At 37.3% G+C, this 26,474-nt stretch overlaps 1 protein-coding gene across 1 annotated transcript; it reads right to left on the reverse strand.

The window, feature by feature from the left end:
* Positions 1 to 3,288: 3,288 nt before the first annotated feature.
* On the reverse strand, positions 3,289 to 26,143 carry MYBL1 (MYB proto-oncogene like 1). Its single transcript, XM_049828500.1, has 17 exons — positions 26,124 to 26,143; positions 25,811 to 25,978; positions 22,139 to 22,241; positions 21,943 to 22,014; positions 18,842 to 18,934; positions 17,555 to 17,775; positions 15,597 to 15,780; positions 15,297 to 15,371; positions 13,669 to 13,773; positions 12,194 to 12,427; positions 11,518 to 11,886; positions 10,898 to 11,040; positions 10,377 to 10,491; positions 8,580 to 8,696; positions 8,392 to 8,496; positions 6,237 to 6,416; positions 3,289 to 4,439 (listed from the first exon to the last, which is right to left on the reverse strand). The coding sequence occupies exons 1-17, from the start codon at positions 26,141 to 26,143 to the stop codon at positions 4,311 to 4,313; spliced, it is 2,433 nt and encodes an 810-aa protein (XP_049684457.1). The 3' UTR covers positions 3,289 to 4,310.
* Positions 26,144 to 26,474: the final 331 nt, after the last annotated feature.

Consider the following 26,474-nt stretch of genomic DNA (forward strand, 5'->3'; position numbering starts at 1 on the left):
CTCTTACTCCAGATGGAAGCAGAAGCTGCACTACTGAGGTTTCTCCATAATCATTAAGGTGGAATACAGTCAGTACGAGCATTCGGATTTTTACTTTATACAAAAATGTAAGATTACGTATAAATGTCCAAAGCTTACCTGTTCTTCCAACACATCATGCTAGCAGAACTACAAGGATCCTATTGTTCCCTTCAGCTGCAGGGCAAGAATCCAACCCACTCAAGGGATAAGCTGGCTGTCTCCAGGGGAAGCCACACAGACCAGTATGCTGCAGCTTCAAGAGGGACCAATCTTTTGGCTCAGCTGGCACAGAAACAGTAATCTACAGCTTCCTCATGAAAGTAAGCATTTAAGCCTGCAAAGCTTCAGCTTATCCAAGGTCAAGGAAACTTATGCAAAAAAAAAAATAATTAAATGAGTGTAGCATTAGAAGACATTGGTGTATTTTCTGCCTAGGTACTGAACCTTTCTTTATCTGAATGTTTGTCACAAAACTAAATGCAAGACTCAGCTCGTTTCAGAATTTTTATTGTTTGCATCATGTTGGACCTCGATCACAAGTATGGTGCGTCTGTGGTCAGTTAATATCCAGTGTTAAAACCCTTATTTCATGAAGCTTGATTCTCTCACAACAATGCATCCGTTTTAGTTTGGTGCAACTCTAGTAAAGTTATTCTCATGTAAAACCACAATAATAGCAGTAGGAACTGGGCTTACTCTCACCAATTGGTTCCTAAAAGACCATTTCTTCCAAGTAAAAGGCAAGCCCATAAATAAAGCTTCCAGAGTCTTCGTATAATTAAACTTAGGGGTTGTAGTTCCTTCCAAGTTTGGCTTACTGACTCTCCATCTGCTCTACTTTCTTTCACTGCACAAAGTTGACAGAAAAATGAACTAGTTACATCATTAGACTTCACTTTCATCTACCTACACTTCGCTCCGATTTCAGACATCAGCAGCCAGCCACAAGAACAAATGCTCTACAGTCAGCCCACCTTGCTTGACCCAAGCGATGGAGAACCTCACACATGCAATAAACAAGCAGGTGTGCATGATTTTCATATAGTGGTGTGGTTATGACAGCCAGAACCCCAGCAAAGCCCCAGTAATGGACACAGTTTGCCTATACAGCTTAAAGCCAGGTGATACAAACTACCAGGATGTATTTCCAAAGAATTGGCTTGTGTTAGTCCCTCTTGTCCTTTTCCTTCAACAGATTATCTTATTTTAATTGCTTGTCGTTTATATTTTGTCACAAAATGGGGGAAAAGCAATAGATATTATCTATTGAATGCCCATGCTTCTAGCAAAATAAGAGTCAAAGTCTAACACTAATTCAGATTAATACATGTTTGTGAGTACTAGTTAGAGAAAAAAAAATAACACTGCACAGCTTACACTCGCATTACCTCCCAAGACCCAGGCACACACACTAAAATATCACTTCTACCCTATAAATGACAGGAAGGAATGTAAAAAACCTTTACACTAGCAGCACTCTTCATCCCTCAAATTGTCTCCTATACATAAATATTTGTGTTAAAGTTTTGAGAGACAAATACAAAGTGTTAACCAAATACACGTAAGGCTTACAAGTAGGTTGGGTTGAAGCATGTAATGTCAATGGACTCCATCCTGCAGTGTAACCCACTGAGTCCCATGATTGCTGTTTGTCTCTGCCCAGTCCAGAAAAGGTAGGTTTCTTGCCGTTTCACATGGACACATACATACATGTTGCTTTAACGAGCACCGAGTTTTTAAGTTCTCAAATAAAAGGCACTTACAGTAACCTGGTACATAGATGCTTTATTTCTGACATTAATATGGTCTGTATTGTATGTGAGATTCTCTTACATAAAAGAAAAGTTTGTAGTACAACAAAAACTAAGATAAACAAGGCATTTGTTGCACATTATGTCAAACCTTAAAACAAAAATATGGAGTAATATGTATTTAGGTTTCATGCAAGTTTGGCTGCTGCATGTACAATCTACTTATAAACTGAAAGAAATGCAAATGCACACAACATTCAAAAAGTAATAAAAGATGCCTGACATATGAAAGATTAAAACCTTCCTGCTAAAGCAACAAAGTGGGAGTTAACTAAACGATCCAACCAATACCAACACAAATTAATACTACTTACCATAAATCTATGCTTAAACTTGGTATAGGAAGTTTTGGTGATACCACTTCTACTGAAATATATCATCCAGATCCTAGATATTCATTCTCTCTTAATGTCTTATTTTATTTTTTATGAATTAAATGCTGTCTCCAGCGTTAAATGTTGCTGTTAAATCCATTCTGGTAATGCACACCTAAATCTAGTACTGCCAAGAATTCCAATTCCCTCCTCTCAATTTTCATAGGTGAGGAGTAATCCTGGCATGATGGGTATTTTCTGGTCCCTTGCTTATACAGGGTTCCTTCCCCCCCTTAAAATTTTGATGTGAATTAAAAACTGCTAAAAATGTTTATGCCTACTACTATCATAGCCAGGCAAATATTTAATATCAAAAAGCTCCTAAAAATAAGGATTGTATAAGCTTTGAGATGTTTAAAAAAGTTTAATAACCCATTACCTTCCTTGTGCCACTCAACATGTTAAAATTCTCCATTAATAAATTATTCTCTACCATCTTTGATATTAAAGTGATAGGAATACTTTCCACACCCTGCATAGTACTGGTTGATCTCATAAAGTTAACTAGAGAACCTGACATCATTTTTGTAATTTTACATACAGTGCATATGATGCTCGCTCTTTCCATCTCTCATAGCAGCAAGCCGATTCTGCCACTATCTGTAGCAGCACACCCGGGAGTGGAGAGGAAGAGTGTTTGAATTATAAATAACTAAAACTACAGTGTACAATTCTATTTACCTGTCAGTATTTGTTGGTAGCACACCATTATAACTTGCTCGAAATTAACCACATAAAAATCTCTACAACAAAAGCAAACCAAACATTCCTTCAAAAACAAACAAAAAAGAGACATAAAATAAGTGCAAATACCTAAAATAGGCAACTAAAGCAACTGTTGTGACCTGTATACCTTTAAATAAGGACAAAGATTTTTCATAAATAAAAGAATGATCTCTTTGCTCTTCAAACATTTAGTACGTATATAATGGTCAAACTTAAGTGCAGATACAATTGTTTTGAGAACCAAGGTGCCAAGTTTCTTTTCTTTTTTTTTTTTTTAAATATATTTAAAATGCATTAGTTTTTAGTTCCTATGCAGGACAAAGTACTCCTGGGTCACATATAGGACCCCACCATTCCTTTCTAAATATATTTAAACAAGGTACAGGAACAGTTTCTGTATAATACAGGTATACCTTGTAATTATTTTGTAGGCCAACATGATTTAAGGGTTATAGTGCAATCTTTATGCAGATGTAACATACAGTATAAATTTGTACACTTCACCGCTGTTAATTCTTCTGCTATTCCATACTTTATACTTGTCCTTTTTTCATTTTAGCTGTTTTAACAGGAAACAACGTTGGCTTCTAGACAACCTGCATACATATAAATATCTACATTTAAGCTTTAAAATGAAAATAAATTATAAAAACAGACTCCTTTCCGATTTACAAAATTTTCCCTGTTCCTACATACTGTACAATACATTCAACAATCATCTCATTTTGAGATTTATGAAGAAAATACTGATGCTTTACACTAAACCTAATTCACCCCCCTCTGCCTACTTCTAGTACCATTTGCAAATAAATATATTTAACACTGTAGTTAATTTCATTGTTTTGCAGCATACCAAAAAAATTAGTAGTGCAACTTTCTATCCTTCCTTTATACTCCTTTCCATTGTGTTTCGTTATATACTAGAAAAATGCTACATAAGCAAAAGCACATTCAGTCATGTATGTTGCTCATTTGGAAACCAGTAACAACCTATAAACCTACTCTATATTGAAAATGCACTAGCAGAAAAAAAAGCAATGCAAGTCAAAGGAATAAATATGAAAAATAGACCTAAAAACTGTATGTTGTCAGTACTGCAATGTATTTTACCATACTTTATCATATTTTAGGATGTTACTTTTTTAAATATTTAAGAAATTCATTGCAGAACTGTCTGTACTATCCCTTCGTAGAGAATACGAGAGCTTCATCTGTTCTTTGTCAGTCAAAAGAAGAAAGGAAGCTTTAAGGTAGCTTTAAGGTTTCCCTTGGCAGACTGTCTCAAAGTAAAGACTTAATTTACAAGTATTGTGCTGGAATAGCCTTCAACATTGTGTCAGTTTCAATGGAAAGAGATGGTTGTCAGTTGCAGTGACCATCACAGTATCAGAGCCCTTGAAGTGCTGTTGGTAGCTGTGTATGTGCTCAGATACCTTCTTGCTTGTTCAGTCATGATAAGCTGGTCTTCTGTTTTTCCATAAACAACTGCTTCCCATTCACAATTTGACTGCATAAAATAAAATTCAGTTAAAAAGATTATTTTAACTAAAATGCTTGAGCAATTCTCATACAACCTTTCAGAGTAATAATAAATTACCAAAGTCTAGCAATACTGTATTTTACTGAGAAGGATTCAGTTCTACAATACAATAACTAAAACCTGTGACAAAGCTCTCTCTCCACCCCTTAACCCAACTCCCCAGCAGTGCATCTGTGTTGCGCTTTTAAGTTCTAACACACAAAATGAAAAACGCTCTTATAAAGAGACCAGTTCAACAATTGATACATAAAAGGGAAGTTAATTAAGTCATCTTCTCTTTGGATATCTACCCCTTTAAATGTCCTAAGTTCAACAGGCAGAAAAATACATTATTGACAGTCGTCTGGAGACACCAAGGAAGGCAAAATGGTTTGGCAGCTATAAAAGAATACCGTGAAGGACTTCACTGAACCAAAGCAGCAGCTGTGGAAGAACGGTCAGATGTTTTGGAAATATATTAGAAACGGCAAAGGAATTAGGAATAAAATAATGAATGGAAGAATAATTGAGCCACTAGTCCTGCTTCTTCCATGGAGCAAAACCCGCACGTTTACATGATTTATTGAATCTCAGGCTGATTTGTAGCAGCCCTAAATTAGACCTGACACTAGCAGATTGTAGCATAATGAAAAATGCAAGATTCGCTCCCTCCCACACTGAGCTAGAAACTGATCCAAAGGATCAGTTCCACATATAGATGCATAGAGAAAATAAGCCATTTGAGTTTCTCTATAAATTTAGCAGGACTTGATTCATGGAAGGGACACAGGGTTAGAGAGGCCACTAAACTGAGAGGGAATTTCTCAGGGGAAAGAGCAAAAAGAGAAAGATGGTTCAATAAGAATATTTGTGAGTATAGTATGACTAAGCTCCCCTTTTAAGTATTCTTAAGAGCATAGTTCTGGGCCAGATAGATGTATTTGCCTTTGCTGCAATTCACAGCAGTTAATTCTTTTTTTTTTTTGAATATCCCAATTAAATGAGGCTTGTTCTTTCTTCTCATAAGAAAGGATCAGAAGGTAATACCATTATTTGTGTACTTAAAAACACATCATTGTTAAAGCAATTAAGCGGGGCATAGAAGATCAGGCTCCAGGTGCCCTGCTCTTTTTTTTTTTTTTTTAATTAACACAGAGCTGTAGATATTCTGAGAAGACACAAAAACTTGATAATTTAACTCCCTATGGGGCAAACTGGAACAGGTACCAAGTCGGATCAAAGAGAATCTCTCCCTAAACCTGGTGGTCAAGACAGAGGAAAAACTAGGTTACAGTTTTAACAGTATGGAAAATATACAGATGTATAAGAACAGGCACATTAGAAGAATAATTACCAAACAGAACCTGTGGATGAACTCTGCTTAATGAATCCCACTGGGCTTGTTATGAAGTAAGCACCTGCCATATTTGAGACACTTAGGTGCTATAGAGGTTTACTTTGCAACAAGTCAAGTCTTCTTACTGCTAGACTTGGATACCCAAACCTGTTTTGTTGGTCTGCTCTTATACTGATTGTCTTTCCCCATGTTTAAATCTTAGAGGCCACTCAGTGAAACATCAGGGCTGCATTTAAAGAACTCTGCTATGAATAAACACTTTATGGACAAATGACCAACTGGCAAGAAATAAGGATCATGGAAACACTGGCTGAAACTACATGACTGAATTGAACAATTCTAGACATTAGTACAAGACAGAAACAAACAAACAAAAACCTTCTTTGTTAACCTGCTAACAAAACTAACAGAATTCTTTGCATCCAGACCTGAAGAGCTTTCTCCATTTTGACATTTTTTGAAGCACATGCATTCATTTTCTTCTTAATTACTGCATTTGCTCTGTTTGCTGGATTTGTATCCTGTTTTTCTGATGTCGGGTTACATCTGTTGTCATGTATTTCCAACAATGGTATCATTAATAAAGATGTGGTATATGCATTTTCTGACTATTGACAAAACAGAGGGTAGGGAACAGGAATAACAATTAGTATTTAATAAAAGAAAAAGTTTTCAACTGCTGTGATCAGAGAAGCCAAAATGTAAACAAAGCAAATACTATCAGAAAGATCCTAGGAAAGAATCTGAAAAGAAAAAGTAATGAACAGCATATGAAGAACTAGCCTGGTCTATACTGGGATTCATAGTCAATACTGAGCACAGTAAAACATGTAGCTGCTAGCATGACTTAGGCATTACTGAATAGACATTTTCTTTCATATAAAGCCATGCTACAGCTGATTACGTTTTGTTAAGAACAAGACTTGATAAAGTGGTAACTACAGAACAGTTTTAAAGAAAAAAGCTTGTAATTCATTTCTAGTACAACTCTTGTGAAAGTAAGCACAAGGAGACTGCAGTAAAAAAAAATTAAGATCACATCAGTATCAGGGTGAGGAACTGCTTTAAGAACTGAAATAAGCACTGGATTGATCATTCCAGAAGAGTTTTATAAACTGATAGTGTTTATGGAAATAAAAAGAAATTAATCCAGCTTCACTATAGCAAAGCAGAAGAAAGGTATATGGCAACTATAGAGAGTGAAATTAGATGAGAGTAACAGTGGCGTATGTACTTGTTTACTTATAAAAACACCCCATTAAACTGCGTTAAACTACTTTTACATATTTATTCTACCTCAGACCTTACTCCTAACTTACTGTCACATGGACACACAATTTCTCCTTAAGGATTGGTACATTTTTGATTAAATCAGATACTACCACTGTGTCTCCTGCTAAGAGCAAATGTTCCTGTTGCACCAGCATCCCTCATTAAAACAGAGGAAAAGCAATTTTTTTCCCAGCTTGCTGCCTTTAATATACCACAACATCATAGTGTATCTTGGTTTTAGCTAATAACCTGAACATCAGTGATGCACAATATACCATGTCATAACAAGACATTACTAAAAGAACACCAGGCATTTTGTTTCTGCTTTGAGCTGCTGCAGCAATGCTGCTCCTCACAAGACAAGATGTTCTTGGGGAAGCTGGGAATTTCCACTAGGTGGCAGAGCACCTAACACCCAGCAGACAGACACCGAGTCTTGGCACAGAGCCTACCAGGCATTTGAGAAGGGAATTTAGAAAACCAGCTACAATAATCAGAAAGGGATATGACTTAAGCACCTGTTCTTTTTAAGGAATTTGGCTCCTACCTCTTGAATATAGCTTTATACCTGATCAAGAGTCACAGACATTTACTCTTTCAGAATTAAACACATAAATAAGTTAATTTAAGAACTAGATTAGAATAAAGTTTTCCTACAAACTACAAGACTAAAGATTAATCTATTCAATCACTCAACTGGAAAAATATTGGGCTACTTTTTAAAGGAATGAGGGAACAAAACAGCCCCATCTCTGAACTTTTGATGTCTTGGCTGTTGAGCCAGAAGCATTCAAATTCCTTCAGGCAGAGGAAGCCCACAAACCTCATCTTCTACGTGCTTGATACTTCTTAAAGTATTTTCCTACTATGTGAAATGGGAAAAGGAAAAAAACATGCTGGCTAATACGCAATTAGGCATCTTCAGAACACATCTGCCAGACTGTTAAGCATGCAAAACACAGGGGCAAATGCCATCTTCCTGGTCTCTTAAAGAACTTGATGATGCCATATATGCTAAAGTTTATAGGTAACCAGCATGGAAGCAGCTTTGCTGTAACAGCAAATCTGCAAAGCATCCACATTACTTTACCAATCCTGCTCTGAAGGCCTGCAAGGAAGAATTAATGCATTAGAGCCCAATGTTCAAGTATTGTTTAAGTACTTAAAGTAGTATTTCAAACTGAAGGTGACTTTCTAGATTTATGAATCTAGCCTCAATCCAAACACTTTATTTCAGTTGATAGAATGAAAGATACTCAGTTCTATATTAATATTGATGCCAGTGATGCTTTTCAGTAGTTTAATACTTACCTGTACATCTAAACTATTATCTTCTGTGAAGAGCTGGGCACCAACCTCTTCTTTTTCCCATGGATCTAGGACCAGTGATTTTCTGACTTTTTTAGAAGAGTTGTGCTGCAATAAACATTTTGCAGATAAAAACTGTAAAATATTATTTAAAAGCAGTTATTTCCTATTTGAAATTATTGTAATGTTACCTCCTGCTTGCAGCTTTTATACACAGTGTCATCTTCCTCCTTGAGAAATATATCTGTTCCAGTTTCCTCTTTCAAAACTTCCCTAATGTCTTCCTCCAAGAAGGCAAGTGGTTGTGACTAAGTTAATTAAAATTGGAGGAGAAAATACAGGAAGTCTATTAGTTTCTAGTTTTTACCATATTCTACTTTCAGCTAATGTAGGCCAGAAAAGAGATCTTGCAAAATATAGCAACAGATAAAAAGATTTAAGCTATCGTAGTTAACAACTACAGATCAACATTTCAAGGCTATGCAGATTTTTTAATTCATTTTACTCCACATTATTTCTAGCCAGATAAAACATATACATGCACACAGTGCCTCAAAAAATGCAAGGTAGCATTGAAGAAGACATACAAACTACTTGTTTGCATTTATTAGCAATGGTTATCCACTGACAAAAGGGATAGAAATACTTTATATATACACTAAACGCATACACGTATCTATACATGCATACAAACATACTAAAAAACTGTACTATAAAAGTATGACTTTCCCAAGTTGTTGGGAAAGGAATTTATATCAATCTTAACACAAATCTTTGAATAGGACATTGATAGTCTTAAGTACAGTACAGAATTTCACAGAAGCCATACAGATGGCTCCTTTGTGTACCAACAGGAGAAGAATTCCCTTAAGCCCTCAAAATTTGATTTTGAACAGGAGGTTAATAGTGGACAGAAACAGGAATGCCAAACCACTCCATTTGCATAGTGAGAGACTGTGAATCTATAGGGTAACACAGATGGTGCCAAGCCCTGTGGCAAAGTCTGAGCTACCTTCTGTGTTTGCAGAAAAGAAGTAGTCAATATATATTGGCTGGAATTTTTTCAAAACTTGAAAAGCATATGTCTACTGAATTCCAAAAGTTATTATGCATTAACATACCTTAGCTAGGCTAGGAGGAGAGCAAAAATTGAATTCATTTGGAACAAAAAGTAACATTATCCATAGTCAACCAAAAAAAAGTCTTCTGTGACAACCAGAAGAATCAGAGGAATCATGAATTGCTATATTAAGATTTTGGGGTTTAGGATGAAGAAAGTTGTAGACTTCACTAAACTAAGCCCCTAGGAAGGATAAAACACTCCCAAACATCTTCCCATAAAAAAATTCTCAGAATACTACCATGCTATGGTAAATATCTACCTTCAGTCCTAGCACTGTAGAGGAACCAAAACCAGAAAACAACTCAGCTCTTACATAGTCCAGAGGATTCAAAGATAATGCAGTTTTTCAAGTCAAATGTGAAAGTTATTTAAAGTAACAAAGTCACAATTACCTGCGCCAGTTTGCTCTTACTAGATTATACAGTTGGAGGACCCTTGCCCACTCACTCTCTTCACTTACAATTTTTCTTTTGAAAAACAGAATGTTTCAGTATTAAGATTAAAATCTCAGACAATGATGTTACCACCTCATAAGAGGTCCAGTGTTAGCACTTATGTAGCAAGGCTACACAAATTTAAAACAACTCACAAAAGCAGAACCAATGCATTTAAGATTACTATGAATCAAATACTATCCAAAAAGACAATGCCTCCATACTGCACTGAAGGATACTAGTCTAACAGGCAAAATCTGAAACATTTTGGATTCACATTCTAGCTGTTCTTTAGGATAATACGGAATGTCACTGAAGCAACAGCATTGTTAGAAAATGCTTTCTAAGCTCATGCTGGGACTTACAATATCTCAAAACAAGAGGGCATTTAGACTTTAACAAAGAAGAAAATAAACAATGTCATCACATACCGTAAGTTTGAGGGGACCATACTTTTTTTCCTGAGCAGCCAAAGCATTTTTAAAAGGAGTTGGCGTCCTTGGTGTTGAACCCAAAAGAGATCTTCTAATTGTGGGAGTTCTAAAACTATTCAAGCATAGAAAAGTGTTCATACATGCATTTTAATGTTTTACTTTTTCAACAGTAATGTAACAAAATGAATCTAAGAAGCATTTTAAATACCTCAATTTACACAACGGATATCACCACCATGAATCTGGAAGTATTAAGATCACCACAGCATTACCCCAGGTATATTAAACTTTAATTGGATTTTGTTCAGTGTTTTTAAAAAGGAAAAATTTAACTGAGTACAAGACAATTTATGTTAAGTTAAAAAAAGGAAGCCAGTTTGTTTGTACATAAGTATTTAAGTGTTAGGGGTTTTAAAACTCATTGACAGTATGCGTACAGGTAAACTAATTTCTCAATGTTTAGGAAAACTTGTTTTTATTTCAGCAACACCACCAGATGTTTAATGCAATAATCCTACCCCACATTTTCCTTTTGATCTTTTGGTGTCATTTCCTTGTGTAGAGGAGTCGTAATAAGAACTTTCTGCCCACAGATTGGAGTGGATGTAAATGCAGGATTTTCAAGGTTAAATTGTTCATTTCCAGAGCAAGTGTTGAAAAACTAAGTGTAAGAGAGAAAAAAGCCTAAGCAACTTTAAAGGACAGAACTTCACCACTGTACTGAGCAGTAAAAAAAAAAAAAAAAAAAAAAAAAATGTATATATCTGAAGGGCTTTTACTGACAAACCCCAATAAACGATCCTCGACTTATACTCCAAGATATCTGCAATATTTATTGCTGAAACCTTGATTTTCTCCTTAAAATCCCTGCTGCTTAATTAGGTCTCTATCAACAATTACTTGCATGAGAAAGTGTAAGCTGAGATATGAGTCCCTGCCCACTCCCCAGTTAGACTTCAAAACAGAGGAAATAGGTTATTTAACAATTTCTTTTTAATATATCTATACTTATGCAGATGTTTTAAGAAGTTTTTGGACATATTTGTTTAGGCTACAATGTATGACTAAGGAAAAAAGTACTTGTAATTTATAATCCACCCACTGCAATCTGTTTAGCTATATTTAAAAAGAAACTCACCTGTGATGGAGAAAATGGTAGTGTTTTCACTGGTGTATGCTTTAGTGCAACATTGACAGCATCATTACACAAGCCATCATTCAGTTCATTAACTGGTGACTGCCCAACACGCAATCTCTTCTTCTTTCTTAGGATAGCAGGTGGAGTGCTGAATTTTGTTACATTTGGGGTTGTTGGAAAAACTGCTTCTTCCTCACCACTGATGCTACCGTGTTTTTTGCCATCAAGCACAACGCTGACATTATACTGGCACTCAGTAGCCCCTTCATTGTGTTGAATCCGCATTAGTTTTACTGGAGCTGGCTTTACAGGAGATGCAACAGCCTCTGAAAGCTCAAAACTGGTGACATCACTCCACGCTACAGGATCCTATGAGGCAAGATACAAAACACTCGAACACTAGCAGGCTAATCCAAAATTATTTCACAACATCCAAGCCAATCTAGCAGCTCTCTACCTCCAGAAGCCATATACTGAATTATTCTCCCTGTATCTTTCACACAATCCTGAAACACTGAATATTTTAAAACACAATTCTTTTAAAACAGGCAATAAAACATCACTCAACATGGGTGAAACTACAGACAACTGCAGAATAAGGTAATTTTAAGAGTACACATATTGTGTAAGTTGATGTTCCTAAATAAACTTTTTTTTAGAATAAACACAGACTTACAGATTCGATAAGCTCTAGCGTCTCTGCAAATTCTGGAATGGTCTGTAGAGATGATAACATTGTATTTGCTTCCACAGCCAAATACTTAGGTGGTGAATTCTGCTGAACAGATGTGCCATGGGTCTCATCCATGCTGTAGAAGTCACTTGTTTGCTCCCCAAAGCTATTTAGTGTATTAGACACACAATCTTCCGTGACAAAACTTCCAGACCAACAAGGTAGGTTTCCAGCTTGCTAAAAAGTATGAAGAAACATGTTAATCTTATTCAGCTTAGAAGTTGAAGAGTCAATTATGTGACCACAGGGAAGAAAAAAAAAAATAGTATGTGGAAAGACTAAGCACAGCTACTGATTTTTGCTTTTTCAAACACTAATTATCTGTTTGCATTAATACAGTTAGTCTTCTCCTTACATTAACATACTCAACATTCTCAAATTGTGTAAGATTTTTATCTTCTCTCTCATTCATATCTTATACATGCCTGTAACTTAGGTAATTATGAGTTGTATTGGAAACCATCTCTGATGCAAGTTTCCTGTGTTCCTGAACATGAGTATATTACGAAGTCATCTTCACTACAGAACACAGGTACGTTTTAAGATCAGAAACCATTTCTAGAATGTGAAACACTTCTTGATTGATCTGATTATTATTTTTTTTAACACAGATTCTGCATTCATGGTTTACTTCTCAATGGTTATCCCATTTTAGTACACTGCCTAGTACTCAAGAATTAGATTTTTATTTTCACTGGAAATCTAAAAGCAAAGCAGATTCCACTAGATAAGCAGAACATTGCACTATTTCAAGAGAATGCCAGGAATAGCTCCACCACATAAAACTGGAAGTTCACCTGTAATCTAAATTAGTGACAAATATGGTTGGGTTGATTAGGTGTCTGATGTTCACAGCCCTCTGTCCCTGAGGAAATAGATGATTGTCATCTGCAAGTTTCCTAAATTCCACTGAAGTACATATAAGTTTGTACTGTACAAAATTTACATATTGTTTGTCATGTCCAAATGTGGATATCAAGTACTGCAAGCACCCACACAGAAGTTTGATAAAAATATAATCTACAGGATGTTTTGAAATCAAATAGGGCAAAATCTATGTATTTTTCACCTTTCTCTGTTGAACAGATGATTGACATTGCTGATCTATAAAACTGAATGGTGGTGATATCAACAGATGTGCTACCTCTTGAAGAGGATTAAAAACCTGGGTCTTAGGAACAACTGCCAAATTGCAGGTCATATTTCTGCTGTTTTCACAGTTTGGAAAACTGCACTAAAAATAATTTGCCTCTATTCTAATATATAGACTTTGTTTTACAATCCAGAAGCCATAGGTTTGATTTTCAGAAGGCTGGCTGAAAAAACACCACAAAAAACCCAAACATCCATTACTGAATTGCTGAGGATTAATCTCACTAAAGCATATTCAAATATTTACAGAAATTTACAGTCCTTACAGAAGACACTCGTTTTCTTCTGATTTCATTCTCTGCTGACATAAGTAGCAATTCAAGTTCTTTTATTTTCTTTTCTTTATCAGGATCATCATCAATAAATGACTGCTGAAAAATTTAAGAAAGAAGCCATTACTATTTTCCACCTTCATCACCCCTCCACAGTAAAGATTTTACATTATAACACAGCTAGATTTTAAATAGAAATCCACACATAGCGGGAACAGAGCTGTTCAAGCTGTATCATATTTTGTAATACAGTAGTCACTCAAGTAAAACAACTCTCGCAATTACCAGGAGATGGATCGGATGTTAAAGTGGTATACAAGCTAATATTTTAACAGGTTTCTAATATGGCCTGTAAATGCTCAGTGCGCTATAGCACTGCTTAACCAAAAGTCACTCAGTTCTATATCTAATAGAAGCAACAGCGTTGGCAGCTTGGTAGATGTGTTTGTGTTTTCATGCGCTTTCTAGAATTTTGAGTTATTTATCCTCACTAACGGTGCAAGAAAGTGTTTCAAATCAGCATTTTCTGACAGAGTGTCTACACAGGCAATCCTACCACTGCTATCAGAAAAGAAAATTAACTGATTGTTTTTGGTTGGTTGGTTCATTTTTTAACCTCCTTAAAACTTGCTATTATTGCTATAAATACAGGTAAGTGAGGATATATACCATGAGTTTCAAAACTAGTTATACTCCCCAGTTTAGGGAGGACTTCAAGGAACAGAAAATATCTTATACTTTTCTGTATAGGGCAATCCAGAGTGTCAAAGGTCATATGAGGCTTTGTTATGATTTGCATTCTTATACTGAGATGAGGGAAGAAAACACAACAGGAAACAGATGACCTGCACAGGGAAATTTAAGGTTAGGTACAGAGTTCTGCAGAATGCCTCTAACACATCTAGGACAAACAAAATACATATTATTCCCTTTGTTAAAATAATTCTTTTTACTAAATTCAAATTCACAAAAATTCTTCCAGGAAGTCACATTACAAACCAAGACCTACATTCAGACTGCAGCCCATAAGGAATTTCAGATATATTCTAAGTAAGCCCAAAGGAACAAAAGGAAATAAATATATCCAATTTTTTGTTGTTGTTTTAAAGTTTCTCAATACTTAGCATTTAGAATGTTGCAAAAGAGCATCTTCAGCCAATTGACAAAAGTTTATCAGTCAGAAAAAACTAAAACCTATTGAAAACAAAAAAGCACAGCCATAAGCGTAAGTCACAGTAAGTGCTTTGAACTGAGTCTTTCAGATAGGGTTATATTTATTACATATAAAGTAGTAAAATCTTGTCTTTAAATCTCTCAGAAGCTAGGTAATACTAACAGGTCATAATTTTAACCTAAAGATTCAACCAGTAGACTATGTTTTAAGCCATACTTCTGTCAGAAATAACCACAACTGTTGTGTTTCTGGGATGTGTAAAGACAGCTCATTTTTCCTACCTAGAACTACCAACTGAGTTAGTAAGCTTACTTACAGAGAAACACATAAATTTAAGTGAATGATAAAGACTTAAAGACATTTTGAATTTACAAGTTTTTAAACTCTTAATTTTACAGCATAATACATGGTACATTCTCTTAATTTACAATGCCTGTTAACAATTTACCTGAACTAAGTTGGAAGAAGCTGAAGCATGTTCTAGGCAGCTGCCTTCTGGTGAGGCATACTGGTAGGCTGGAATCTAAAAAGACATAAAACATTTTACAAACCCTAAAGAAAAGGAGACTATAAAATTATCTCTACTTTATTGTACATAAACAATTTGTTATGGTTTACAAATCCTAAATTAGCATAGTATCACAAAAATACTCAACAGATCTTCATTCTTTTCAACTTGTTTCTCGTTCCAGACCCAATAAATTATTTGAAATGGGGAAATACTAATTATTCTGGATTTTGAACTTACATGTGTCTGAACAGGTATATAAAATTGATTCTGAGTGTGCACGTGTTCCATAGTCAGACAAGGTTGGGGCTGAAGTTTAGATGAACTAGCTCTTTCAGACTTTATACCATCTTGTAAATATCCTTCCTGTTCCACCTTTCTTCGCATTGTTGAATTCCAGTGATTTTTAATTGAATTATCAGTCCTAAAATGAAAGTGTACAACAGTGACTGGTTTCCACATCTCAAAGTTTAATATATGGCATAATTATACAGGGTTTGTACAGTAGGTTAATCCGAACCCACAAATCCAGAAAGGTCCAGCAGCTTGGACTGAAAGTTCTATTATCAGTGGGGTTTTGGCATAATTACTAGAAAGCTACCCTTTTCAAAACTTCCTTCTACTAAACTTCAAGTCTGCAGGAAATTAAAAGTAGCAAAAGAGAAAGCCTTGGTTCTGGCTATTATCATTGTGGGCAAGAACCTTTTTTCTTGGATACTTGGAACAACTATGTGTTCTCTGTCACTGCATTATTTACCTTCTGCTACAAATTTGCAGAACACAAAGCTAAGGCTACATAGCACCCTGCTGTCCCACAGCATAATAAGGGCACTGTGGCTAGTGTTTGGCAGTGGAAGATACATCTAAAAAAAACAACAGCCTGCATTCCCAGCTCTGAGTTTTATGTGCAGCTTTGTGGAAGAACCTTCCACTACCTCTTGGTGTCCTTGATCTTGTATGGGGAAAGCAGGCATGGCAGAAGACCAGTACCCATTGTCACTCCCCTTGGAAAGAAAATGCCTTTGACAAGCAGGCTGAAAACACTTTTAACACTAGACAAGCATTAAGGCAAGAGTAGAGTATGAATGCATTACAGCCTAAAATACTAGCCTTAGAGAGGGGTACACAGAAATAAAGATTGCTTTAAGGCCCATTCTTCATTTAAGCTCAATTCCAAGAAGTATTCCTTTTTTCATCCCCACTAGTGTTAAACTCTTTACAAATCTTCTAGGTCTAGGATCCAATCTTTAGCTAAGTGTCTCATCTTGAAGTTACTTTCAGCAAGTAAGTTAGTGAATAAGGAATGCATCTGTCCTTGCAAACTCATCTTCCCCCTCTGAAATTCTATTAAGATGCAATCCATTCCCTTCCCATTCCTCCAAAGGGCTTCCTGTGATTCATGGATTGTGTACTTAATCAAAATGTCAAATTTTTAAACACACATCTCTAAGGACTCATTCTCCCAACATAACAAGTGCTGACATTCCTTAGACACAGCTAGACAGTCACGCCCTGAACACAAAGACTGAATTCAGAGAGGGACAGCTTAACATTGAATTTCAATTATCAGTACAAGGTAAAAAATTTCTTAAACTTTTCATACACTAAGATTTTGTTTTCCACAAGCATATAAGTTGGCAATCACACTTGAAACAAAGATAAGGAGAATAATGCATACAATTCATTCTTAGCTTAGAGAATACATGGTGACCAACTAGCTTTGCAATGCATGACTCCTAAGCCAGGACTTTTGAAGGTTACCAAGATGCTCTTTTTCGAGTGTCCTGTTTAAGAAGCAGTGTTCCACAAAAATAAATTTAAAAAGGATTTTTGATCTTAAACCAAAAAGAAAGTCACCCCAAATGCATATTTAATTATCAAGTCATAGGATGTTAAAGCATTCTTCCACTATTACTTATAGTTACTCTTCAGCTCTACTACAGTTTTTTTCTAAGTGATCAGGAGGATTTTTAAAGGAACCTGCAGAGTGTTAAAGGTCTTTTTATTGGTTTTATGGCTTTTAAAGAATACATAATCAAATGCAAAAGATCTTTAAAAATTTCATGATCTATCAAGATAAAGATGTTGTGACATAAGTTTCAACGGATGCTCTCTGATTAACAAATTACATTGGAAAGAGTTGTGCCATAACAGCTTTCCATATTCTAATATTTAACACAAATAGAGTTGAAAAGCACCTTCCAGGAAGAAGTTTTGCTATTTCAGCCCATCGGTTTCCCAAACGCTTGTGAGCTTCATAGATTATTCTGTCCTCCTCTTCTGTCCATGAAGACTTTTTTACTTCAGGATTGAGATGGTTATGCCATCTCTCTCTGCACTGCTTGCCTATTCTTCCTTTCAGGTGTTTTGCAATTAGAGACCAGCGCTTTGGACCATACTTCTGAACTAATTCAATAACCTGGAACACAGATGAAAGGATGTTATAATTCCAAAACCTAATTTTCCTAATCAGACTGAGAAGACCGATAAACTGCCATTTTAGAACAGGATTGTAATAGTCAACTTGATAAGATACTAGGCCTAAAGAGGCAGACAGTGACTTGGGATTTTAAAAATTATTTTTCAAGAAATCAAAAAATTGCTTATTAACTCTAAAGTCACAGTGTTTAGAATGTAAGTATATATTGATGAAAACTGTCATTTGGATTTTTCCTTTCTGTCACTCATTGCATAAGCTGACATTAGGAAAGACCAAAAAAAGAAGCTGGTAAAGATGCTTGGTTTGACTTTTTTCAACAACATGAGTATAAGGAAAAACCCCACACCTCTACTCCGAATCTCCATGCCATTTCTACGCGTTTTTATAAATTAGAAGTTTTTTCTTAAATGACTGATGAGAACCATAAAAAAAAAAAAAAGATTAGGAAGACCACATTCACAAGTTTACAAATACTAGTTTTAAACATCTTAAACAAGTTTTAAACAGTGGGAGTAAGCAGCTGATTTGAAATACTGTATGTGAAAGCTGTTATGTGCACCTCTCACCTCCCTAACAGGGCAGTCCAGGTTTTGCAGGCAAAAAGCTGCAGTGTGAATTAACAGAGATGGGGAAAAGGAGTCTAAAACACCATTGCTGGCTTCTTTAAAAGTAGAGTATGAAAGAATTTCCTTCATCCCCAACCCCTTTACGGCTAGTGGGTTTGAGGAACAACAGATGTAAATGAGACCTTTGATCTCTAGTGCTGTAAAGAGATCTCCTCTACTTGGTAAACTAGAGTAGTTCAGCTAGCAATCTAAGCAAAGGGAAATTAAATGCTTGAGCAGACCAGACATTCCATCTACTTAAGAACAGTTGCATATTTTTTTCTTCTCACACAGCATATTGTAATGTAATTATCTTTGTCACAAGATGCATCAGACATCATCTTTTTGGGTATGAAACCTAAGAAAAAGTACACATTCTTAGCAGTCATATGCTGTTTTTATTACAGTAAAAGAGTACAGTATCAATTAGTTTTTATTACCCTCTGATCTTCTTCTTTAGTCCAGGGACCTTTAATCAATTCTGGGTTTAGTACCTTCTGCCATCGATGCTGGCACTGAAAATCTGAACGATTCTGAAATAGTTTTAGAAGACCAGTATAGCTGTTAAACTCTTGAATACATAAAACTGTAAATATTAGCTAGCCAGAATTATTAGCTTACTCAAATTAAAAGACTCATTCAGACTTTTGTTCTAAGTACAATAGTTAAATTCTCCTTTATTATTTCTTCTTCCATTTGCTTATAAAAACTCTTCTCTAAAAAAAACAGCCTTGCACAAAGCTCTAATTACTTCAATGTTCTTGATAATCCAATTCAGAACTTATTCTAAGAAAAACTTAGAATTATTTTTGTCCTCATTACTGCACACCTTCTCTGAACTCTGTAATTGACATGCTTTTGATATTCTCTATAACGTATATAAGGAAAGAAATTTTTAAAGGAAATACTTTTTCTTTCAAATAAAATAAACCTTTTTCTAAGACTCAAATGAATATATTCTCAGCTCTTTACTAGAGTGTTAAGGAAAACAGATTTATATCAAGTTTAGCTAACACATACTAATTAAACAACATTGCTTTTTCTGCTCAGGACAGATGGTGCTTTTCTGTAGCTTTACTAAAGATCTTTTGAAATATTGTTCCCAGTTATGAAAGAGAGGTAAGCTTTCACTTAGCCTCCTAAAAGCTGTCTTTAGGAAAGTTCGGGACTCTCAGGGTAGTTGGTCCAATCCTTAGAAATATGCAGATAAGAGCCTGCCCCAGCACAACATACTAGTACGCCTTTTATAACACTGGGACATGACAATTTACTCTCTTCAGTGCAAGCTGCTGGATAGCAAGTACCGATTTCAAGGTTTTGCTGGACTTGTCTACCAAATAAAGGCATAACCATGCTAAGATGAAGTTAAACAAGAAGCAGTCTGCAAGACCAGAAAACACACCCAAAATGCTGTTACATCTAAAATTACATTGATCACAGTACCTTCAAGTTAATCGCAAATAAACATTGTATGACTAAAAGCACACTAGGGTTTGTTACAAAACATTACCATTTCCTGGTGGAGACAAGCTGTAAAAGACAGACTCAATACAGGATAGCTGTTCCCACTTTCGATGAAAGAAAAATTTTGAAATTGTGGCCTTTTAGTGTTTTTACCTTCCAGACATTTCTGAAATCATGACATATTTGGAGGAGAAGAGCAAAACAAATGATGGAATGAAACAAAATTGTTTCAGGTCTGCCTTAGCCGCAGTAAATTGAAAGAGAATACAAGCTGCATTCCCTCTCTTGAGGGTCACCTTTAAGCCATCGTCACTTTTTTTGGCAGAACAGAGGGAGGTTTACTTGTACACAGCCCAATAGTGAAATGGGGTTCTGAAAACACAGCAGTTTGAGTGCCTTTACATGCTAGTAACTCACGATATTGGTTTTCCTAGTAAAAGACCATCAGTAACAAGGCAAGTGCTAATTTTGCCAGCCTCTGTTATTTGGCTTTGAACACTGCAACAGGTTGCCCAGAGAGGCTGTGGAGTCTCCACCCATGAAGATATTCAAAACCCAACTGGACACTGTCCCAGGCAGCCTGCTACAGCTGACCTTGCTTGAGCAGGGGGCTCAGACTAGATGATCTTGAGAAGTTCCTTCCAACATCACCAGTTCTGCAGTGGGCAACCTGATCCTCCATGCATGTTTCCCATGATAGCTGGGGAGCCTTTTTTCAGCCTCACTTGGGCCCAGCTGAACAATAGCCTTCTGTCTCCAGAAACATTTGTTTTCAGCTGGAGAACTTTTTATTAAATTAAACTGTTAGATCTGTTAAATGTAACTCCATACTACACCTGCAAATCGGTATCATCAAATATTATATTTTTAAACAGTTTAATATAAAAACTTTTTGATATCTCTCTTTCCTCTGCCATTTGCTCATTTCACTGCTTTTTGGAAGAGGATAATGTACATGCAAGGAATAGTGATTTGCTTATGCAATCCTTAAATTTAGAAGCTTTGTGTTTGTTCCCTGATAGCTATACCTGGCCACCTAGGAAAAAAAAAAAAATCAGAAGCATCACAGTTGCACAAATATGATGAGAACAATGAAAAGTTACAGTTGTTAAGCATTTAGAATTCAAGTCTATTTTTACCTAGTTAGACAGGAATTTCATACAACCATATCATCCCACTCAATATCATAAGAACCACAAAGGCAGGGGCAGGGGGTGTAATTTTTTTATTTCTAACATTTGAATATTCAATACCACTTCCAGGTAGTGATTTCAGCCTTAGATTCTAGCCATGTTTTTATAGTAAGCATTTTATAACATTTAATTAGAAAAGAAACAAACATCATCTATTCTAGTTGTAGGTATTTTCTACCAGTGCAGCTCATACAGCTAAGGTGTCATTTAACATTTGAACCAAGATCTCTTTTACTCATTCCACCTGACCATTGGAACAGAAAAAGAAATTTTAAGGATCAGTAGGAAACTTCCAAGAAACCTGCTAAGGTTCCTTTTGTAGCAACCAAAGATATCATTGGGTGGAAAGATTTACATATGTTAGGAAAGCAGACATCACTGTAAAAAAAAAAAACCAAAACAAACAAAAAAAAACCCAACAAACACCAAATGAAAGCAAAAAAAACCAAACAAAAAAACAAAAACCACCCCACTCCCCTTTTCCTAAGGTGTTTAAGAAAACGATCCTGCTCCTTTCAAGCAGTCTTTCAGATGCAACCCCCTCCCCTAACTGCTTCAGAAGCAACCTGTGAACCGTAGATGTAACCACCACAAGTGATGCAAACAATAGGAAGCCAGAATACATTCCAGAATGAAAACAAATAGGAAGTGTGGACAGACAGAAGACATAAATTATTTTCAATCATTTCAAGACATTACTTGAGACCCAGCCTGAGCTGATAAGGTTCTCCAAGGCTAGATCTCAAGTCCAATTTACAAGCATCCTTTAAAATATTCTTTACTACTATGTGTTTCTGATTTCTATTTTTCCTTATTTCCAAACTAGATATATGACCAAAGTAAATAAATATTAAAAGGGAACTTAACTGAGAGATTCAACTTACCTGTAGATGACTAGCAATGAAAGCCCAATCATCTGTACCATTTTGTTCCACCAGCTTCTTTAGTCTTTCATCCTGTTAAGACATAACCTCAGCCAATAAATGTTACATCCTATCCCAATACAATACTTAATAATAACATATTTCATATGCTACCAATATCATATAGGAATGAAACTAAAGCCAAAAAAAGTATTACCTCATCACGTGTCCATTTCACCCTGTTACATATCTTCTTCAAACCTTTTTGCTGTGGTACTTCATAGTCATGATCCACATACTGAAGGTCATCATCTTCCTCACTGCAGAGTACAACAGAAGAGTGAAGAATATAGAAATAGAGTTTAAAATAACTCTAAATAACTTTTTTTCTAACTACTTGTAGCTTTTTTCCAATCTGTACGTATTGTTCTAAAATGACATACAGAATTTGCATGAATACAAGATCTGCCTCCAGCTGTAGCCTATATTCACCTTGTCAAAGGAACAGAATTAATTTTAACTTCAAGGCCACGTACCAGGATATAGACAGATAATTCATTCCAAGTCAAGACTTAAATTTGAAGCAAAAGCTGTTGTTTAAGACCATGTTTTTCTAACACATTCATGAATCTTTATTTTACACAAATGAGCTTATAAAGTGGTTTGCTAGCCTGCAAAATACATTCACGTTCCACCTCCATAACTCAAACAACACAAGAGTGCCCAATCATTTAGCGTCAACTTGAGGTTTTAAGTGGGCTCCTGCCTCGAATAAAAGCATTGCCTCAATGTTAAAGGAATGAGATACAAATCTTTGAAGACAGAAATATCCCTGTAAGTTAAGCGTCAGAGGGGAGGAAGCCAGGTAACCTCTGTGACTCCACGTAGATCACACTCCACCTACTGGAGAAATGCATACTTCACAGCCTTGATAAACAAAGCTTAACAACTAGCACAGGGAAATGTTTCATGGAAAGATCACTTAAACTTTTATGTCAGTGACTCACGTTAGCATAAATTCAAACACATGTGGAAACCTAGGCCTAACAACAAGATGAACAGTTTATCTGCATTAGTTATAGCAAAGCCACATCCAAATACACAGCTTTAAAAGCAGTTTCCACTGCAATCTTAATTTTTCTCCATTTTATTATCAGTATAAAGCACAATGTATCATAAATTCAAGTTCAAAACTAAATGTGTTAGTTCTGCTCAGCCTTGAAAATTACTTCCATTTTTCAACCAAAAGTGGAAAAAAAAAAAAAAAAAAAACCAAACACCTTTTCCAGTAATGGAATTAACTTGTGCTGGTGTCCTAAGAACTTATCAGATGGCAGATCTCTACATTATTTTCCGGAACATGCAATTCACCCACACAGCACGCTGATCAACCATTTTAAGTATATTTGTTATTTCCCATGAAGTATGTTCTCTGTGGCTAACATGAATATATGGTCATTCAAGAAGTGCACTACTTACTTGAAAGCATTACTACAGGATAGTATGTACCGAACTCTTGCAGACCAGGTGTACTTAACATTCCTTCTACACCCTACACCACATCTGGATTTGCCCTGCTTCACTTCATGATGCAGTAGAATTAGTAACTCGTAAGCATACTAAAACTTTGTGGAGCCAGTGAAACACAAAGCAGTAAGCTTGTCTAAAGGCCAGCTAAAGTTCTAAAGTTCTTCACAGTATTTAAAAAAAAAAAAAAAAAAAAGCTGCAAACACAATGATTGTAAGAGTTTTGCATTAAGCGGCTTAGGACTTAAGAAAATGGGACTTAAACTCACAGGTATGTAAGAGTTTTCTCTTCCCCCTCCCACAGGTTCTCAACAAACTTCAGCAGCATATCTTAGTATTATAAGGAGCATATCTTGGTATTATAATCCTGTTTCATACCAAGCAAGCCGTACAGTTTACTTATAACTAAAATTTGGCCTTGTGATTAAGCCCTTTGTCAAAATGATCTCCTCACCTACTGCACAGCAAACCAGTTCAAGAACAGCCATCAGTTACATGAAAAGTAGTGGGGTTTTTAAAAAAGAGGAAGGGTTCCACATACATGGCAGCAATGCTGACGAGAGCACTGGTACTGGATAACACAGGGTCCCCGCTGGCAGCAGCGGTTAAGAACCCTGCACCTGGAGTTCTCCAGCGGCACATGTGTCCTACAGCCAGACCGGCACAGCTGCCTGGCCACTGCCATACGCTTCACGGGTGCGAAGGCCAGCCAAGTGGGCACTAACCTCTCTTGCACCTTGATTCCACATGAATAGCTGTTTTCAGTTTTCAGTCTTGTTTAGACTAGTACACTAGTAGATTATAAATTAAATATACATGAATGGCTGGGACTACTAACTTAAGTAAGTTAAGTTTGATTAAAAAGAAAAGATTTTCAAACACATTGGGTTGTTATAGGTCATCTGACAATTCTTTTGCAGTTATGAAACTGTGCCAAAATACTGCGTGAAAGTGGAATGCAGCCACCAAATTTCATCAAATAACAAATCTGGAACAATGAAGCATTTCATGAGTTCTGTGCTGTCTTTGCAGCTCTGAGTTGAGAACGATTAAAGTAAAAAATTAAGCTTCCAAATGCAAAAACCAAGAGCAGTTCAACAAAATTAAACTTAATTCCATTTGGTGCAAAACAATTATACTTTCTCCTTACTCCACACCTAGGTTAACAACCTTGAAATCACCTTTATGTAAACTCCTAACTACAGCGATTTAATTTTGGAGATATCATCATCACATACTGACGCAGTATTCCTCTAAGACTACCAATCTCTAACCCAACATCCCTCTGCTATCCACAACCAGTTGTATTTTCAGTTATGACATCAAAGCACTCCATAGCCATGGGAGATAATACAAGCTAAAGCTTTGCAAAGATGCAACCATTGTTTGCAATACCACAGATGAAAGTCTCAAACTACTAAATGCCGATTAGCAGTAACAATAAACATTCTCCAAACTGATTCTTGCAGACAAGCTAAGTATAGACAGCTCCAGCTGTTAGCCTCTGGCGGCAAAGCTCCTTAATGAATCTTTGTTCCTTACACAACTAGAAACCCAAAGCACTGCTTTCTTGTTTTAGTTGCAGTTTTGCAGAAAAAGAATATTAATTTATGAACACTTTTCATGTCAGAGGAAAACGCAGAACCAGTTTTAATATCTGTAACTTTGAAACCATCCCCAATTCCATGAGAAGCATGCAATCACAGTAAACCCCAGATGCCACAGGTAACTCACGCATTAGTAGTACTCAATGAGCATTCTTTCCTCATCCTTTTATGTTTCTTTATCACTTTTCAGAAACCGATTTTCTATTTAGGACAAGAATAACTATAGCAATAAAACAGTTCTCCAGGACCCACCTTCTGAATACATAGTAAAGACACACCCATTTTCATATCAATAAAACAAAAGATGTATCAAAACCATCTGGGGCTGCTGCTGAAGCTCTCGAGGAAAACGTTCTCTCTCAGGAATATTTCAGGCTAGACTGCAACATGCTCAATCAAAGAACATGCCAAATCAGAGAAAGCAGGTGCACTTAAAACACTGGAAAAGTCAGCAGGCCTGAACATTAACTTTAACCGAACAACCCCAAACCTCGCATCGAGGCTGTGGCAAAGCCACTCGGGAGGAGAAAAGCAATAAGTATCGCTGCAGCATAAGGAAAGTAACCAGCAGGAAAAGCTACTGCGGAGACAACCTAGTCGTTGCTGACAGGCTCAGTGACCACAGAGAAGAAAAGCTAGGTAAGCTACAACAAAGACGGTCTGAGCGAAAGCACAGAAGCGAGAGCAGCCTCGAAGCGAGAGGCGAGATTTATACCCGAGAGCTGCTGCTCGTAAGCCGGAGGGAAGGCAGATACCTGTGCGGGTGCCGGGCGAGGGAGGAATCGGAGGGCGGCGGGAGGGAGGGAGGGAGGGAGGTGGGCCGTGACACCCGAGGCCCGGGAGGTGGAAGGAGCCCGAGAGCAGCGCCAGCACAGCTCGGCGGGGGGGGTGAGGGGCGGGGCGGGCCGGGCCGGCGGCGGCACCTGGCAGGGATCCCGGGGCGCGGGGGGGGGGGGGGGGTACCTGGGCGCGGGGCGGTGGGGTGGAAGGCAGCGGCCGCCCGGGAGGGGGCGGAGGGGGGGGCTGAAGGCGCAGCGATCCCCGGGCCGGGGCCGGAGCCACACTCACCTGCGCGGTCTCTTCGCCATCCTCGGGGCGCACCATAGGGGGGCCGCCACGGCAGCGGGGCGCAGCGCGAAGCCCCCAAGCCCCCGCCCGGGCTCCTTCTCTCACAGCCGGGCAGCGGGACAGGGCGGGCGGGGGACGGAGAGGGGCACTGGCGGCTCGGGAAAGCTGGAGACGGGCAGGGCTCCTCGGACGGCCCCCTCCTCCCCGCGGAGCTTCGCGATATCCGCAGCGCCCCGGCGGCCGCCCTCAGCCCCGGCCCGGCCCAGCCCCCGGCGCGTCAGACATGGCCCGGCCTGGCCCCTGCCCGCAAGGACGGAGCGCGCAGCGGCCCCTTTCTCGCCCGGCTGTGCC

The sequence above is a fragment of the Accipiter gentilis genome, chromosome 2 (genome assembly GCF_929443795.1).
Source record: "Accipiter gentilis chromosome 2, bAccGen1.1, whole genome shotgun sequence".
NCBI classification, from domain to species: Eukaryota; Metazoa; Chordata; class Aves; order Accipitriformes; family Accipitridae; genus Astur; species Astur gentilis.